This window comes from Mauremys mutica, chromosome 3 (assembly GCF_020497125.1).
Source record: "Mauremys mutica isolate MM-2020 ecotype Southern chromosome 3, ASM2049712v1, whole genome shotgun sequence".
NCBI classification, from domain to species: domain Eukaryota; kingdom Metazoa; phylum Chordata; order Testudines; family Geoemydidae; genus Mauremys; species Mauremys mutica.
The window spans coordinates 156,541,701-156,558,284 of NC_059074.1; the positions used below are offsets into that span (position 1 = coordinate 156,541,701).

The 16,584-nt window shown below is 39.2% G+C and overlaps 1 protein-coding gene across 3 annotated transcripts in view; it reads left to right on the plus strand.

Moving 5' to 3' along the window:
* CDC42BPA (CDC42 binding protein kinase alpha) overlaps positions 1-16,584 on the plus strand; it is a 352,910-nt gene that overhangs the window by 297,121 nt on the left and 39,205 nt on the right. For all 3 annotated transcript variants that reach the window (XM_045009047.1, XM_045009045.1, XM_045009046.1), the window contains 7 exons: positions 3,919-4,038; positions 4,786-4,866; positions 7,304-7,409; positions 9,826-9,962; positions 10,689-10,828; positions 11,558-11,639; positions 16,032-16,248. In XM_045009047.1, the coding sequence (XP_044864982.1) occupies positions 3,919-4,038; positions 4,786-4,866; positions 7,304-7,409; positions 9,826-9,962; positions 10,689-10,828; positions 11,558-11,639; positions 16,032-16,248 (883 nt within the window). The remainder of the gene's footprint in view (positions 1-3,918; positions 4,039-4,785; positions 4,867-7,303; positions 7,410-9,825; positions 9,963-10,688; positions 10,829-11,557; positions 11,640-16,031; positions 16,249-16,584) is intronic.

Below are 16,584 nucleotides of genomic sequence, written 5' to 3' on the forward strand. Positions count from 1 at the left end.
AGATCTCCAAATTTAACTACAAGAAGGATGGTATTTCTGTCTCTTGCTATAGAAGTTTCTCCTACAATTTATTGTTGGGGTTGGGTTTTTTTGTTTGTTTGTTTTGTTCTTAAACGTCAGTGGCAGGGATTTTGAGTGAGACCCAAGCAATTTCATATTTGGATTTTGCAAAATAATTTAAAATGCCTATAGCACCATTGTCATATGGTTGGGGATATTATTACTTAAAGGCATCATTAGTTTCTGACATTAGTGAAGATTTGGAGTTAAAATTTGCACCTGGTAAATCTGAGCACAAAAAAGTTTGCTTACTGCTAATTATTGCCATAATGCTTGAAACATATTTTCTACATGTAGCGAACAGGTATATTGGTAAGTAGGCATTTTTACTTTTCAGTATGGAAAGAGAATGCATGCATCATAACTGGTAGAAATCTTTATCCATCTTGACTTTTTTTTAAGATGAAGAACATTCTCCACCAATAGTTCTCTAAAACAGTTTGAAGCATTTGTAAAAATTACAAACTAGAGCAGTTCCTCATACTAGTTTTTAAAAAATTCTACGATTACACCTGTTCACTACTGTGAATATATTTTTAGATGGAAAGGACCATTTATGCATGTTCAAGAAGGGCAGCTTGGAAATGTAACATGTTTCCTGAAGGGTTATATAGTTTGTGGTACTCTATCAATAACAATGGAGAAAAGCCATCACTGGGGTGTTTATAGTTTCCATATTGTTGCTGGGCAGTTATTTTTTTTGATTACCAGGGTGGCCATTCCCAACTGACCTAGCAAGACATTATTTGGTGGAAAGATGGGAAAATTGTGATGTTTGATAACATTTCTGTAGAAAAGACAGTCATCAACAATCTAGCCTATTGCAAACATCCTTGGTCTCATTATTTATAGTAGTTTAGTTGCTAACAGAGAGAAAAGCAGCTACTTAGTCAGTCTACTTTTTAAAAATATATTTATACAGAAAAGTTCAACTCAGTGGACACATCTTGTTCTTTGAGTGGCTCTGCATATTCCCACTTAAGGGTACTGCACAACCTTGTGGTGCCTTGAGGTAGAACCATTTTCTAATAGTGTCAGCCAGCAAGCTCTCGCACCTCCCCTCCCCTCAGCATCATGCCCATTGAGGGCAAGGCTGTATAGGGGGTGGGCCACCCTCGTCACCTCAGTTCCTTCCAACTGCATGCCACAAACAGATGTGACCTGCTCTGGTTTCTTCAGAGCCAGAGCGTCTTTCTTCTTAGATAGACAGTGTTATCTATTAGTTTAGTCCGTTAGTGATTCTTTTTCAGTTCTCTTTTATGGCAGAACTGAAGAAGCAGAAAAAGGCAGGTTTAAAAGGTGGCTTTCCTGTTCAGCTGTCTTCCGAGCACCCGATGACCATGCTTTGTGCTTCAGGTGCCTGGGACAAGGATATTCACCTTCTGATTGTTCGATCTGAAGGCCTCTTCCCTCAGAGCCCAACAGGATAGGGAGACTCACCTGCAGCTCCTTCTCCTGGAGGAAGCCCTTAAGGCCAGACCCTGTAGTTCCAAGTAACCCTCCGGTCCAGAGTTAAAAAGGCCAGTCTTAGCCCCTGTAGCTCCCACCAGCAAAGAACTGAAGTGTTCCAAGAAGTCGCACCCCTGACTGGGATCAGATCCAATTCCTGAGGCTGCACAGGGCCAAACCAAGGACCATATGGTTAGGTACCACTGCCCTTGTTCCAGAAGAGAGACCGAGAGATAGTTGTCTCTAACATCTGACAGTCGAGGGCACTGATCTGATCAGGAGAAAACTCTGCACATCAATGTATTGGAATTAAGAGCTGTTCCTCTGGCTCTCAAATCATGCCTCCATCACCTGCAGAAGAGGGTTGTGTAAGTGGTTAGAGGCAATACATCAGCAGTGAATTACATCAACAAGCCAGCAGGTGCTCATTCTTATTTTCTGTGTTCAAAGATAAGTCTGTGAAATTTGTGTATTTGTCACAACATTTACATACGGTGGTGTCTGATTTTCATATCAGTCAGACAATGCCAGTTTTTTCCCCTACGCCGCACACTAATAAAGGAGAATCTGTCATACATGCTTTGGATGCCAGAAAGGTCCTCACCTATTACCTGGAGAGGACTAAAAGTTTTCATAAATCTTTCAGATTGTTTGTGCCTTATGCCAAAAGCCACATGAGACATATGGTTTCTTCCCAGACTATTTCTTGGTGGATTAAACAATACATCGCTGAATGCTATACAAAAACAAAAGTCCCTGTACCTGCTGCAATTCAGGTACATTCCACTAGAGCTGTGGCTACGTCCTTCACCTGTCTTAGGCAGGGGCCAGTTGTTAAAATCTGCAACCTGGGATTTTGGTGCATACTTTCACCAAGCACAATGCTTTGGACTTGGTTTCTAGGACCGACGTAGGATTCGGCAAGACGGTGCTTCAGTCTCTATTCAAGTAGGCCTCTGTTCCTGCCTGCAGGTTTGTTTCAGCACTGCTTATTAGTCTGTCTCATAAGTGAGAATATGCAGAGCCACTTGAAGAAGAAATGAAGGTTACTTACCAGTAATCAGAGTTCTTTGAAATGGCTCTGCATATTCACACTTGCTACCTGCCTTCCCCTCTTTGTCAGAGTCCTTGTTTTCCGGGTCTCTGGCTTTGCAGTGGAAGAAACTGAGGTGGGGAGGGCACTCAACCCCTGACCCTTGGTGGCACAAGAGCGCTCTAGCTGACACTGCTAGAAGACGGTTCTACTGCAAGGACCTCAAGGTGGTGCAGTACCCGTAAGTGTGAATATGCAGCGCCATCTCAACTAACTCTGGGTACAGCTCAGTAACCTTTGTTTTTCAGTGAGGACTTGCTTCTGTCCAGGATTTTCAGGTAAATTGACTAAGGTCCAATACTACACAATAGAGGGATATAGTCTTGCCTCTGTGCCCTGTGGCAGTAGAATCATCTCCTTAGAAAACCTAGGTAGCTCAGTTAGGATTGAGTGTCGGTAGCTCATACAATATTAAGGATAAAAAAGCCCTCCTGCACTAGCTGCATCTATACTCAGGATGGCTTCACTTTCCTTCAGTTCAAATGATATACACCTACGTCCTCAAATAACAGCCATTTCTGTATAAACAGTGATTTCCTTAGCAAAGGAAATTTGTAGTTTGCTCTATCTTTTTCCTCTGGTTGTTAAACATAGTATTTAGCAATTTTGTAGTAAGTTGCTAAATTTACTTGGCAAAGGATTTTTTTCATATAATTTAGAAGTGTTTGCAGTAACAGATAAAATTGTTGTATTGTTTTTCAAAATACTGTGAATAATGAGAACCTGAAGAATCATCAAAAGGGAAATATTCTAGTATGTACTTTATTGCAAACTTTTCATCCATCTTTGTCTAAAACATGTTTCTTTAGAAAAGTTGCATTTTCCTTTTCAGCTGATTTTCCATTTTTAAACATTCAGCTCTTCTTTCCATTTAGAGCCCCTGTCCTGCACTCAGATTCCCTGTATCTTTGCAGCATCCCACTGCTGTTAATGGGATTTCAAATGTATAGAGCCCACACAAGCAAATCCCATTATAGGAGTAGGACCAAAAAGAGTAGTGTTTGAAAATATCCTAATTTGGCCTTTGAAAGGGCTGCATAGTCAGCCTCGTCAAGAACTCATTAAGGTCCTGAACTTGCAAATGCTTAGGAACATGCTTATCTTTAAGTATGTGAATAGTGCAGCTGAAGTCTGCAAATACTCACATACAAGGACATTTAATTCTTTTAGTTGTATATCCCTTACAAAAATGTTTAACATTGTAATTGTGTTGTTCTCTCATAGGAACTCTGCTGTTTCCATATCTTAGTTTGAGAAGAACAGTGAATTATTAAAAGTGATTTTTTAAATTGTTTTTCCCTGTCATGTTTCCATAGATTGATTCAGTTGAGAACTTTACATTGTCTAATACTCCTTCACGGGATGAAGATATCAAGTCTCACCTCCATTCAAGATCTAGATCTCCTTCCACAGCTAGTGACATTGAACCAATTGAGGTAATCTCAGTGCTGATGCTTTGACGTTTTACTTACGAACTAAGAATTTGTTCTGTACAGAAATGACTGCTGCAAACAGAGTTTGTCCTTCTGTTTAGGCTGAAATTCAGTCACATGCAGAGGCCCCAGGCAAGGACTATGCACCATTTTAAGCTTTTAAACATGAGTTCTCTGCACCGCAGGGAATTTCCACTTTAGAGCAAGTTAAATTTCACCCGGAATACATCTGATTGGGGAGTACGCAGGGAATGAATTGTTAAGTGCACACTGTCTCTTCTAATAACTCCTCTTTAGTCATGGTATATATTTAAAAAGTCTGTGCTAAAAATTACATTATACTGTAGTCTTGTTTAATAACTCATTCTGAATCACTTTCACAACCATATTAGGGCAAAGTATTAAATAACTATAATAATGTGGCCTGTATCTTGTTAGAATGTAGATTTTTGAAGAGGGGAAATTTAAAGTTGGAAATTAGGACTGATTCTTTCAGTACAGACCAGGCAGTTTTAAACCACACTAAATGAATAAGTCTTTTCTTTATTAACGTAGCAGACCATTTTCTTGACATTTTCTGCTGTGAGTCTTAAGATTTTATTTTTGCTGATTTTTTTCCTATATTAGTCCGTGTCCCCCATTTTGGTTGCTTTTCTGTTGGTTTTTTTGGCCTTTCTGTTTTAGTCAAGCATCTTTTGATAATGTGCCTTTGATGCCTCTCACTACTTTTTGTGGGGTTGTTGTGTTCAGGTTACAGATCATCCTCCACGCTCGGTTCATACACCAGCCATGAGGACAGCATATATTGGATCAGGACTCTCTGCACCAAAGGTACTCAGTCACACCTTCAAAAATTCTGTACAGAAGGGGGAAACATTTCATTCCTAAACAGTGGCTTCAGGAAACTTGTTTATCAGAATTTTTTTATCAGAGTTGTCTAGGTGGTTTGTGTTAAATTAAACTCCTTGCTGTTTGGGAGACTCAAGGCCCCAGTCCCTGGACAACAAGATGCAAAAGATTGGAGTTGATTGCCTAATGCAAGAGTACATGGAGTTGATCGTTTGCTCTGCATATCTGGTCACAGCAAAAGTGCCAACTTGGGCCATTTAAAAAGAACAGAGGGAGATTATGGAGCTAGAAGATAATGGAGGAAAATAAATGCCAGAGAGAATTGAGGGGAAGATTCTCCCTTGCTGTGTCTTTGACACTCAGCATGAGAAGCTTTCAGCTTCTGCTGGAAGTGACTGAAAGATGAAGATTTGGGGATAAAATTAACTACTGGTAAGGAATGATAGTGCAAGAAGCTCCCTACCACTTAACCACTGCATAGGGACTGTGCTGAGGGGTTGTTGACTGAATAGCTGTGCTGGGGTGCTTAGATACCCCCTGCATGCTACGAAACTGACTTCACTGACCAATGTAGGCCCAACATAGAACCTCCTTATTTGAGCAAGCTGAGAGCGGAGGAGATACGGATTTGACTATGCAGATCCAGGAATCTCAGTATCTTTTGTGACCAGCACACGGTGGCACAGTCAGTCCCCACTCTGACTCTGATGAATTCCAGTTCTCCAACTTTCCTGCACTCCACTTGCACAGAGACTCTATATTTGGACTTTATGCCAGCCAGTGGAATTAATTTCACCCTTAGCTGAATAGTTTCATGTATTCAAGCAAGGATAGAAGAGTTTCTGTGGACAATTTTGAAACAAAAGACTCACAGAGTAAAATTTTCAAAAGTGGCTGAATGACTTAGGGTCCTAAGTCCCATTTGAAAATGTTACCCTATCTCTGTTAGTTGTATTTCTGAATGGTTGATGGAAGTTTACCCATATGGAAATATTAGAGAAAAGAAATGCATGTTTCGTCCAGTGGCTATGTCAGCGTTTTATACACAGATGGGAAACAGAGGTAACCACAATATAGCAACAAGATTTACCAAAGCTCCTGCTAGGAGACTGTTACTTCATTCCTGTATTCAAGTGCCAGTTTTAAGTTTCTTAACAAAAACTTTTTGAACCTATGAAATCTTGTGAAACAAGCTTTTTTTACTGGAAAATTAGCCTGTTTTTGTGCGCAGTTCATCATTGCACTAAATAATAAGAGGTCTTCTGTCCTTGGAGCTGCCTAAAGGGTCATCTTACATTAGACTCATCCACAAGCTTTCTTATTTTCTCATCAGTTTCAGTCTGTAGTCAGAAAACTCTCCGCATATGAACCAAACAGGCTGTGTCATAAAGATGGATGCAGTCAGAGTCTTTAATTGGTAAATATCTTAAACAGCTAGCTAAACTATAATATTCCTAGCCATCAAAAAATATTCAACAAAGGTCCCTCTCTCTCAAATCCTAGACATTACACAGATGGGTGGTGATATTTTGCATTTGGGAAATGTACAGTAGGAAAACGTTCCGTTCCCTTTCCCACCACAATCTACTCCTCTAGAGGAGACTCTCTTCCTGGGCAGAGTGGGAATAATCTATCTACAGGAAATATGTGAGGCAGCTTCCTGGGCATCATGGAGAACCTTTTTATGAATCAAAACAGACTCATCACACAGACACAGTCATTTGTCTCTGCTATCTTTGTGGCAGCATGTTCACCCTGAGGAGGAAAGGAGTATATACATTGGTTCAGACAGTGCATGTTCTCAGGAGTCCCGGAGAAGGGAACTCCCTTCAAAATCAGCCTTATGTTGTCTCCTACCTTAAATATTTTACCATTGATGTTATGAAACCACCCAGGCCTAGCACTGTAAAACTGAACTATATCACCCATTCAAGTATTTAAGTCAGAATTTGAAACTATAGTGACCCACCCACATATAACTTTCCTCTTCCAGCTCAGGCCCACTACCCTTAACATAAAGCGTCTATGACCAGCATTTAAAAAAAAAAATGTTTGCCTGCAACTTCTGCAGGATACTATTGCAACAGGGGACAATTTATAGACTACTGACCTTGACAGCCATCCTTTCAACAGTGGCTGCAAACTCACATGCTGGGACATGGTCCAAGTTTCAGTAGTTAGTTTACAGAGGGTGATAGCAGCAATCCATAAAAATTGAGCTGTTTTAAGACCCGATAAGGGCTGCAAGGTAAATTTTCAGCCCAGGAGTCATGTACACAGCTCTTGTTTTTAATAAACACAAGCTGAGCTTTTGAGACCACATGTATGCTCTTTTATCTATGGTATGTCTGTGAAAAAATAATTGTTCTTTGTGAAAAATGTTACCAGAAATTAACATCTGTATCCATTTGTTTCACAGCCTAAGGCCCACCAGTTTGTAGTGAAATCTTTTAATACCCCTACAAAATGCAATCAGTGCACATCTCTGATGGTTGGTTTAATAAGACAGGGCTGCACTTGTGAAGGTGAGTATGACAAGAGTAAATGGGAACTGAAGTGCCTAGAGTCTTTATGCAAACTACACAAGCAGTGTTGTTATGTTGAAATAATGCTGACTGGGCTCCAGTTAAATTGGGGTTCTCAAACTGGGTATCGTGACCCCTCAGTGGGTTGCAAGATGGTTACATGGGAGTCGCGAGCTGTCAGCTCCATTGGGCTGACAGTCTTGAGCCCCCATTAAATTATCCCCCCTCCCCTGTTTTTAATTTATAAAGAGGTCTCACTCAGAGGCTTGCTGTGTGAAACAGGTCACCAATACAAAAAGTTTGAAAACCACTGAAAATACTCTGAATATCATGAAAACTGAGGCATAAAACTTGTACACAGTATAATATATGATTGATTATTAGTTTCTATGGACAGATGAGATAATAAAAGCATTCCTTTTCCCAGAAAAAGGTTTATTCCAACAAGCCAGTTCAGAGGTGATTTAGTAGAATGGTAGTATAAAGATTGCAAAGTCGTCAGAAGAAGGGACGTTGATTCTTTCTTTGTCTGTATAGCACCAAGCACAGAATTAGTACATTAATAATAATAATAATGGCTACCTAGATTCTGTAAACATCTTATACTAATGTGCATTTTGACTTGTGGATCAGTTCAGGTTTATCCTTTGTTGCTTCCATTTTTTTCTTTATAAGAATTTCAGTTTTAAATGTTTTTTAAATAATATTTGATTTGGGTTCTAGAAATATCTTTGTATGACTCTGCTTGGTATGTGTGCATCTGAAAAATGCCTTCAGAATGATTAAATAGAATTTGTACCACACTTTCAAAAAAGTTACTCTTTGGGCTGTGAACAAGCTAGATACAGTTAAGCCCAAATGCTAATTCTCTTCAGACATTTGAAATAGCAGGAAAAAGCGGCTTATTAATATTCCTCCTCGTCCAAAAGAACAGTGACATTGACTAATTCGAGACTTCTAGGTAATGCATGAGATAGTTGTCTTTTCAATGGTCAAACAGGACCATGAACTAAATACCCTGAAAGATCGTGCCCTTATTAAATACTATAACCTTCACTGCAGTGGTGAAGTAATGTCAGGCCGTAGAAATCTTTTAACCCAGTTTTCCTTGTGTTCCTTCAGTCTCTGTGAAAGCAATGAGGACATTCTGATTGAACCTTAGCCCCATGCAAAGATCAAAGAATATGACTTCTAGTGCAAACCCTAGGGAGGGTGAACATATACGGGAAATAACAGTTGTAGTTTGGTCAGGAGTATATTCTTATTTCTTTTGGGACTATATCATATACTAGCATCAAAGACACCGAGAGCCATAAAAATGTATTGTTTGCAGGAATAACAGTTACTGCAAAATGTATAAACACTTGTGCAAGTGTCTGAACTACCAAAGTAACAAAGCAAATAGGAAGATAAAAAGAGCACAGCTATTTTGCAAAAAGCCTAGCCATGTTTTTTAAACTATTAACATGGCAATAAAATCTTAGACTGGCCCTGCAGCCCTATATAGTTTTCTGTCTGCAGGATAGATTGGAAAAATAACAGCTAGTCATTTCTAAAACACATTAAGGTAGAATTGCCAGAGGAGATATAAGATGGCAGAATAAAAGAATGAAGCCAATCCAGTTTACTATGAGATGGGAAAGATATATTAAGGAGGATAATTTGGTTATAGTGACTTTTATTTAAATGTAATATGTGATGTATATTTATAACAATATCACAGAAGTTACAGTAAGAAACTGGACCCAAATCCTGCTAACATTATGGAAGACATAATGTTTAACTCATGTGTTGTGTTCTTCATCTTGCAACCTGTAACAGTGTGGGCTAAGCATCCTGGGCATCTCACACAGAGGATTCTACAGTAAACTGTGTAACTGGGGAAATGGCATGGTGTGAAATATTTAGAATATTATGGTTGATAGTTGAAGACAGTTTAGTAATTTATTCTAGATTTAAAATGGCAGCAAGGAAACACGGTGGTAGTCAGATGTGCTGACAACAGCCTGATGTTGGGGAAAATGAGAAGCAAGCTGACACTCAACCTCAATTTTACACCAAAATAATAGATCTGAAGTCTGCAAGTGCCTCAGTCCTAACTTCGCAACTGACACCTCTTTCCCCCTTATATCCCAAACCTGAGTGTTGGAACCGGGCACTCTGAACTTTGAAGAAGTTTGAATTCATATCAGAATCTGGCTTTTCAAGGCCATATATTTACTGCTCCTATGAGTAACTTTACTTTCCCCTCTTTCAGTATACCAAATTTTATTGAAATAATTTAGTTATTGGCAATGGAGTACACTTCAATAGCAGGAGAATCTGCTTTCCATGTATTATTACCACAGCTTTCACATTACAAAAGAAAGGAGATTTTTATATGAAACATTAACCACCTTTTTTCTCCCCTGATAAGTATGTGGATTCTCATGCCATGTGACCTGTGCAGACAAGGCCCCAGCAGTGTGCCCAATCCCTCCTGAACAGACCAAAGGCCCTCTGGGGATAGATCCACAGAAAGGCATAGGAACTGCATATGAAGGTCATGTCCGAGTAAGTATCAGGAAACTGGAATGGGTAGCTTGGTGTTAACTTTGCTGTTGTCACGATCTGTCAGGAAATTAAAGTCTAGCTCTGAATTGTTTTATTGTACATTGTTCTGTTTTAAAGTTACAGCCTTGGAGACTGCAGACCTCTGGTAATTATTCACAGCACAGTTATAGCATTGGTAGTGGCAACCAAGCTCCTCTCATTCTGCTGTGCCAATGTATTTTGAACCTGTCTTGGAGGGACTGCTTATAGAGTAAGAGGCTAGTTCAGTCTACAAGTCCAGTCAATCTTTGGGCCCTTCTATTGCGACTAGTGCCAGCTGTGGTGGTGGTTTCTTCTAAGGTGCGTGGGCATTGTACTGAGATCACCCAACAGCTGTCAAATGTTACCTCACTATCTATCGGGCTGGATTCCAGCAGGTGAACTAGAGAGGTACAAGATTCTGTTTCTTCTTGTATCAATCCCTCTGTTCCTTTGTTCTGAGTTTATGGGTGTAGAAGGGTGAGATAGGGCCAGAACCATGGCATTACAGGTTTTCTGTAATATAGTATAGCGTTCACATCTGACACTTGGACAGGATGCTGAGCTGGCTCTCATTTCTTTCACTGTACGCTTCTTCTATTACTGATGCTACTCTTCATTGTCACTGACAGACCCAATACTTACATTATGCTCTTTTGAAAACACAAATTAATGAAAAGCTGATCAGTGCTATTTATTTGACTATAGGTTCCTAAACCAGCTGGAGTAAAGAAAGGTTGGCAGAGAGCGCTCGCTGTGGTCTGTGATTTCAAACTCTTCCTGTATGATATAGCAGAAGGAAAAGCATCCCAGCCCAGCGTGGTAGTGAGTCAGGTTATTGACATGAGGTAAGCTGTTTAGTGCTGAGTGGGGTTTTCTGTGGAAAACCATAGACAGCAAATTCTTCACTTTGAGTTCCTTGGAATGAAGGTTACCTCCAGGAAGGTTCGGTATCCCTGAGCAATATTTTAAACTGAAGCTTGTTTTCCAGTAAACTTCATTGCTATTGAAAACTTCTAGTTGAGACATCATAAAAATTTGTTCTAGTATAAAACTTACCACACAAGGTCTCAGCCAGGGAGCTAAATAAACCTTTTGTTGTTGTTCTTATTAACCAAATGTGGTTATAACAACTGATAGTGATTCCTGGCTGTAGCTGAAGTTTTGTCTCTTTTGCTGTACAAATACCCAGTGTATGCATTGCTGTACAAATACCCAGTGTGTTCTTATATCTCTATACCCAAGAGTTTGTTCTGACACCAAGAGTCCAGGGTTACGGGAAGGGGAGAAATTTGTTTTTTTGTTGGCTTTTTTTAACCTAAGTAGAAACCTAATGCAGAACAGCTGAGTAGATTTATCTCTGTGAACATTTGTATAGTCAAAAATTGGTTACAACACACTTGTAAGTTATTTCTGCTGATACTGACTGGAGGATGGAAAATCAAACTATTTCAAAAATTAGATCTGGGTGCTACATTATTGTGTGTTTAAGATAATAGCTCTACGTTTACTGTGCAAGCACAAGTGAAACGTCAGACTCTTACTCCCTTCTAAATGATATTTGTTGTCTCTCTAAGGGATGAAGAATTCTCAGTGAGTTCTGTCTTGGCCTCTGATGTCATCCATGCAAATCGAAAAGATATCCCCTGTATCTTTAGAGTAAGTATGTGTGTTTAAACCCGATTGGTCTAGGCGCAGCTTTGTTAGCATGGTGCAATGGGATTGAGCCACACACTGCCCTTCATTTTTGAACATTTCTCTCCATTGCTAACACTGATCTAGCTCCACCACGGTAGCAGTGGTGCATAGAATTATTATTCATTATTTGTATTGCCGTAGTGCCTGGGAACCTGAGCCATACATAGACCAGGACCCGAGAGTGCTAGGCACTATAAAAGAAAAGAAGAAGATGGTCCCTGCCCCAAAGAGATTTACAATCTAAGTAACATTTCAAGAATATACTTGCACTGCATTCTCATGGTAAAACTACTTTTGGTACCTTTTAGAGGATCTATGGTCTCCCCTTCACTGATCTCTTATTTTTGTTAATCCTCTTGAAGTCTCTTTTCTTTTTGTTATTCTTTAGTTCTGCAATGATCTTCTACAGTTAAATTTTCTGACCTTAATCTTCCCCCACATCTGTATTTCATATTATTCCTTGAACCGTAATGCATACATTTATTGTATATGTGCATTTCTCTGTTGAATATATGGGCTTGATCCCTACAAACTCCCATTCATGTCAATGGATAGGAATGGAGTGCAAAATACACACAAAATATATGGATTGTAGATCTGAAAGTAGGATTTTACCTTCATTCACTTTTTTTCTTATATTCTTACCCTTTTTTTACTAGATGGTTCCCACAAACTTCGACAATGCATTGTTTTATCCTTGATGCCTGTCTGATTCCCCTCTTATTAACTTCCTAATTGTTGCTCTGTTATCCCATTCCATTTTATTCCATGCTTTTTCTCTTCTTCTTTTGTTCATTGTGCTGGAACAAAAGAGAAGCCCGAACCACAACACTGGATCCAGAACTATAGGGAAGATCAGGAGTGAAATCCTGGGCCCATTGAAGTCAATGGCAAAATTCCCATTGACTTCAGTGGTCCCAGGATTTCATCCCAGATTCGGATGTAAAAGTACATCTCTTGCTGAAACTCAGCATCTACCCTTCCATTTCTTTTGCGTCCTCCAAGTGCTAACAGATGACATGCTCACATTCTGTCCCATTTACTGTACGTATACTGAATTAAGTCTTTTCTGTAATTCAAAACCAAATAATGAATTTCTTCCTTTCTGATTTCCCCTTTTGCATAGTATGGAAGGAAGCAGTCCCATGCCATGGCAAGAGACATTTTGCTAGATGTATACTTTTCACTCCACGACCAGGAGCTGCAATCTCCCATTACTGCTAGTTATGCCTTTTCCCAAACTTGTTAGAATCCATCTACCTCCTCAGCTTCGTGGCTCCTTCTAATCAAGCAATTCAAGTCTGATTCATATATTAAAAAGTGTGCTCCCTTTCTTGTCTTTAATTTCAGGGCATAATGATTGTGCCCCCTTTTTCCTTTATAATCTTCCTTTTTAGATCCGGAGCCTGCAGTGACCTCCCAGTGGTAAGACCCCCACACCCATATGGAGTCCTGTTGAAGTCTGCATCTATGCAGAGATCACTTCAGGATTGGATGAGTGCCTTACTCCTCTCCAGCTGTTTTCTACTCAGTCTCTGAATTCTAAACAGTTTAGATTCCTTAGTGCTAGTGGAAATACTGTAGTGAGTGGTCCTGTAAAATGCATGGGATTAGACTAAATGGGTCAATGATCTGAGTGGGGGTTGGTCCTCTATCTATGATTCTGTATTTAGTCTCTCCTGATATTCAGTCCATTTTAATCATGGTCCTGGTCCTGAATTCTCATCTATGTGCATATTCCTTTACTCTTTCTATTTTATATAATGTTTTAATTTGTATTGTATATTACAGGCAGTTAAAACTTTGAGCCAAATTCTGCATTCCTTCACTGAGCAAAACTCCTGTTGACTTTAATGAGAATTTTGGTTAGTAAAAGACTGCAGAACTTGACCCTTTGCTAGTGTGGCCATCGTCAGACTGACTGGATATTTAGCCCACTTCTTCTTCACTTTAATATTTGTCATTACCTAATAATCTTTTCTGTTTTATTTAAATTGCTTCCTCTTTTCGTGCTGGTCTCTGTCTCTGGCCATCTCTTTACAAATTAAAACTCTCACCCAAACTCACATCCCTATCAACCAGTATGTTGTTTGCAGTGTTGTAGCTGTTTTAGTCCCTGGATATTAAAGAGATTCAGTGGGTGAGGTAAGATCTTTTATTGGACCAACCAGTATTTTGTCCAGTGTAGCCCATTCCATTGTATAGTTCTATTGATTATTTTAAAATCCCCAGTGTCTCACAGAGCTAAAGTGTCAGCAAGATGCTTAGATTCCTAATCTGCCACTGAATGACTTGGCCTTGATCATGCCACTGGCAGTATTTCAGAGAATATTTCTCTTACATTCTGTTACTTCATCCTATTACTTAAATCCTCAAACCTGAACATCAGGAGATACAATCTGCTTCCACCTGTGTCATTGGTTCCAACATGGACCAAGACTACTAGCTTCAATTTCTACCAGCAGCTGGTCCACCTGGGATGTGATGTCACCTACAGTGGGATGCAGAAGGCAACAAACCTTGCAAGATTCAGGGTCATGTCTGAACACTGTACAGTCTCCGTTTCTAAGTACTGAAACCCAGCATTACTGTCTGCCCTTTCTCTGTGCCCCATTCTCTGTCCTTCGTTGTGGTTTGTGCTGTACTCCATGGTGCCGTAAGGCTTTACTTCCTTACCCTTTGTCATGGGGCTGACTTTGTCAAAATCCAATTTTTCCCTCACTTGAGAATATATTTAACAGAAGCATTGCATTTTTCCTCTCCTTCCTTTTTTTTTTCTTGCTTCCTAGTAGTAAAATAGTTCCTTTTTATTGTTCAGTTTTCAATACCACGTGTTCAGTATCCCCCTTGTTATGTCATGGTTCCTGGCCTAATTTCAGAGAGTCCTTCTTAGAAAGCATGTACATAGCAACTGAAAAAGAACATGAAAAACACAGTAAAGATAGATTACAAGTTACAGGGTCCTTCTCACATTTGCCATTCACACTCTCATAACTACGTGAGTATCATTTGGATTAAACTTTGCAGTTACTAGGAATTTAGAGGAATGAAATAAGTATATTTCTCTTTGAGGCTGTTCAGATTCTTTTATTCAATACTCTTATTTGTGCTCTTATTCAATACAAAAAAGAAAGTGTTACCAGAAAATAGAAGAAAAAATAAATGAAATGAGCTAGATTAGGGTAAAAAAGTCAACTGTAGCCCAGTTAGATTCAGTTATTCACAAGGAATCACAGTAGACTACACACAGGCATTGTCTCCTGAACAAACCCACTTCCTTGGGGGGAGAAAAACTCCAAACAAAAGTGTGCTTCTCTGTGGAGACTTTTCCTTAGGGCTTTTCCTACTTTATTCTCCAGCAGTTCACAAAGTAACATCAACAACTGCTACTCTAAATCCATTACAAACAGCCCAATTAAAACTGAGCATGTCAAATGCAAGTCTTCAGCTGACCCTACCCCAGACAGAAATAAATAAAAAAGAAATACAATATACTTTGCTTATCTGAGATCTCTCCTCTCACACTTTTGTCTTCCCCAATGTCTCTTCAAGTTATAGTCTCTTGCAATAAACTAGCAACTCCATACTTCTATGAGGTCAGTGATATTCTCAGGCTTGACTTTTTAGTAATTTAGGTAGAGTGAATCATAAAATACTTTTTAGAAAAGATCTTCCAGAACTTTCGCTCATTCAGTCTAGTGAGTGACACTAGGATTTGTTCTAAAGGGAAACAGTTATAGAAAGCATGTCAAAGCATGGAAAAAAACCCTCAAATAATAGTGAATATTTGAATATAATTTAGAATTAGACTGCTGGATTAACAGCCACTGGCATTAAAGAAGTTAAATTCCTTAAAAGGTTGAGTTTGATACTGAGTGCAGTTTCAAGTCAGAGATGGTTTTTCACTTTTACATGTAATCAAGTGGTCCAGGTATTTGAAAAGTTTCACAGGTCTGGGTTGCTCATGCATAGTTCCCATTACATTAATGTTAACAAGAATTGTAGGTGTGTACCAAGTACAGAATAGTCTTTCAGAAATACTTGGTAAGCATGTTTTTCATTTATAAAACTGCCTTAAGACATACATACCCTAAATAATTTAAAGTGGAAATCTCTGAATTATATCACTAACAACAAATCCACTTAAAATGAAGTTTTCTTGGTTCAATCACCTTCACTAGATTATTTTTGCATGGATTTCTGATGCAGAAACCCAGTTCTTCAGTTGATTCAATACAGCTCAAGTCAGCAACTAATGAAGAGGATATTGATAACCAGGGACTTGTTTCAATAACTAATGTTGAAGCCTCTTTTCCTTTGTTTCTTAAACATATCCATTTAAAACTTTTTCAGGTTACAGCTTCCCAGCTCTCCGCATCCAGTAATAAGTGTTCGATCCTGATTCTAGCAGACAGTGAGAATGAAAAGAGCAAGTGGGTAGGAGTGCTGAATGAATTGCATAGGATTTTGAAGAAGAATAAGCTCAAAGACCGATCAGTCTATGTTCCCAAAGAGGCTTATGACAGCACCCTCCCTCTCATCAAAACAACCCAGTCAGCCACAATCATAGGTATGAAGTTGATAATCTGGCATAAACACTTCTTGGGTGTTACTGGACACAGTTACAATATTAACACTTTCTGTACTCTCCCTTCTTCCTAGGCAGTGCAACAAAGCCCTTTCCCAGGAAATTATGATGAGCCATACATTTGCATCTAGATCTTTTCTTAAAATGTAGAGCAAGCTCATTTGTAAATTAGGGGAGCCAAAGGGTTTAAAGTGCTGTGTAAGTGCATTCTACCATGGAGGGCTGAGTTCAGATCCTACCTATGACAATCTATAGAGAGAGAGATTGGCTCACTGTAAGCAAAAGATAGATAAATTCAGTGCCTTTGTTTTCTCCCAC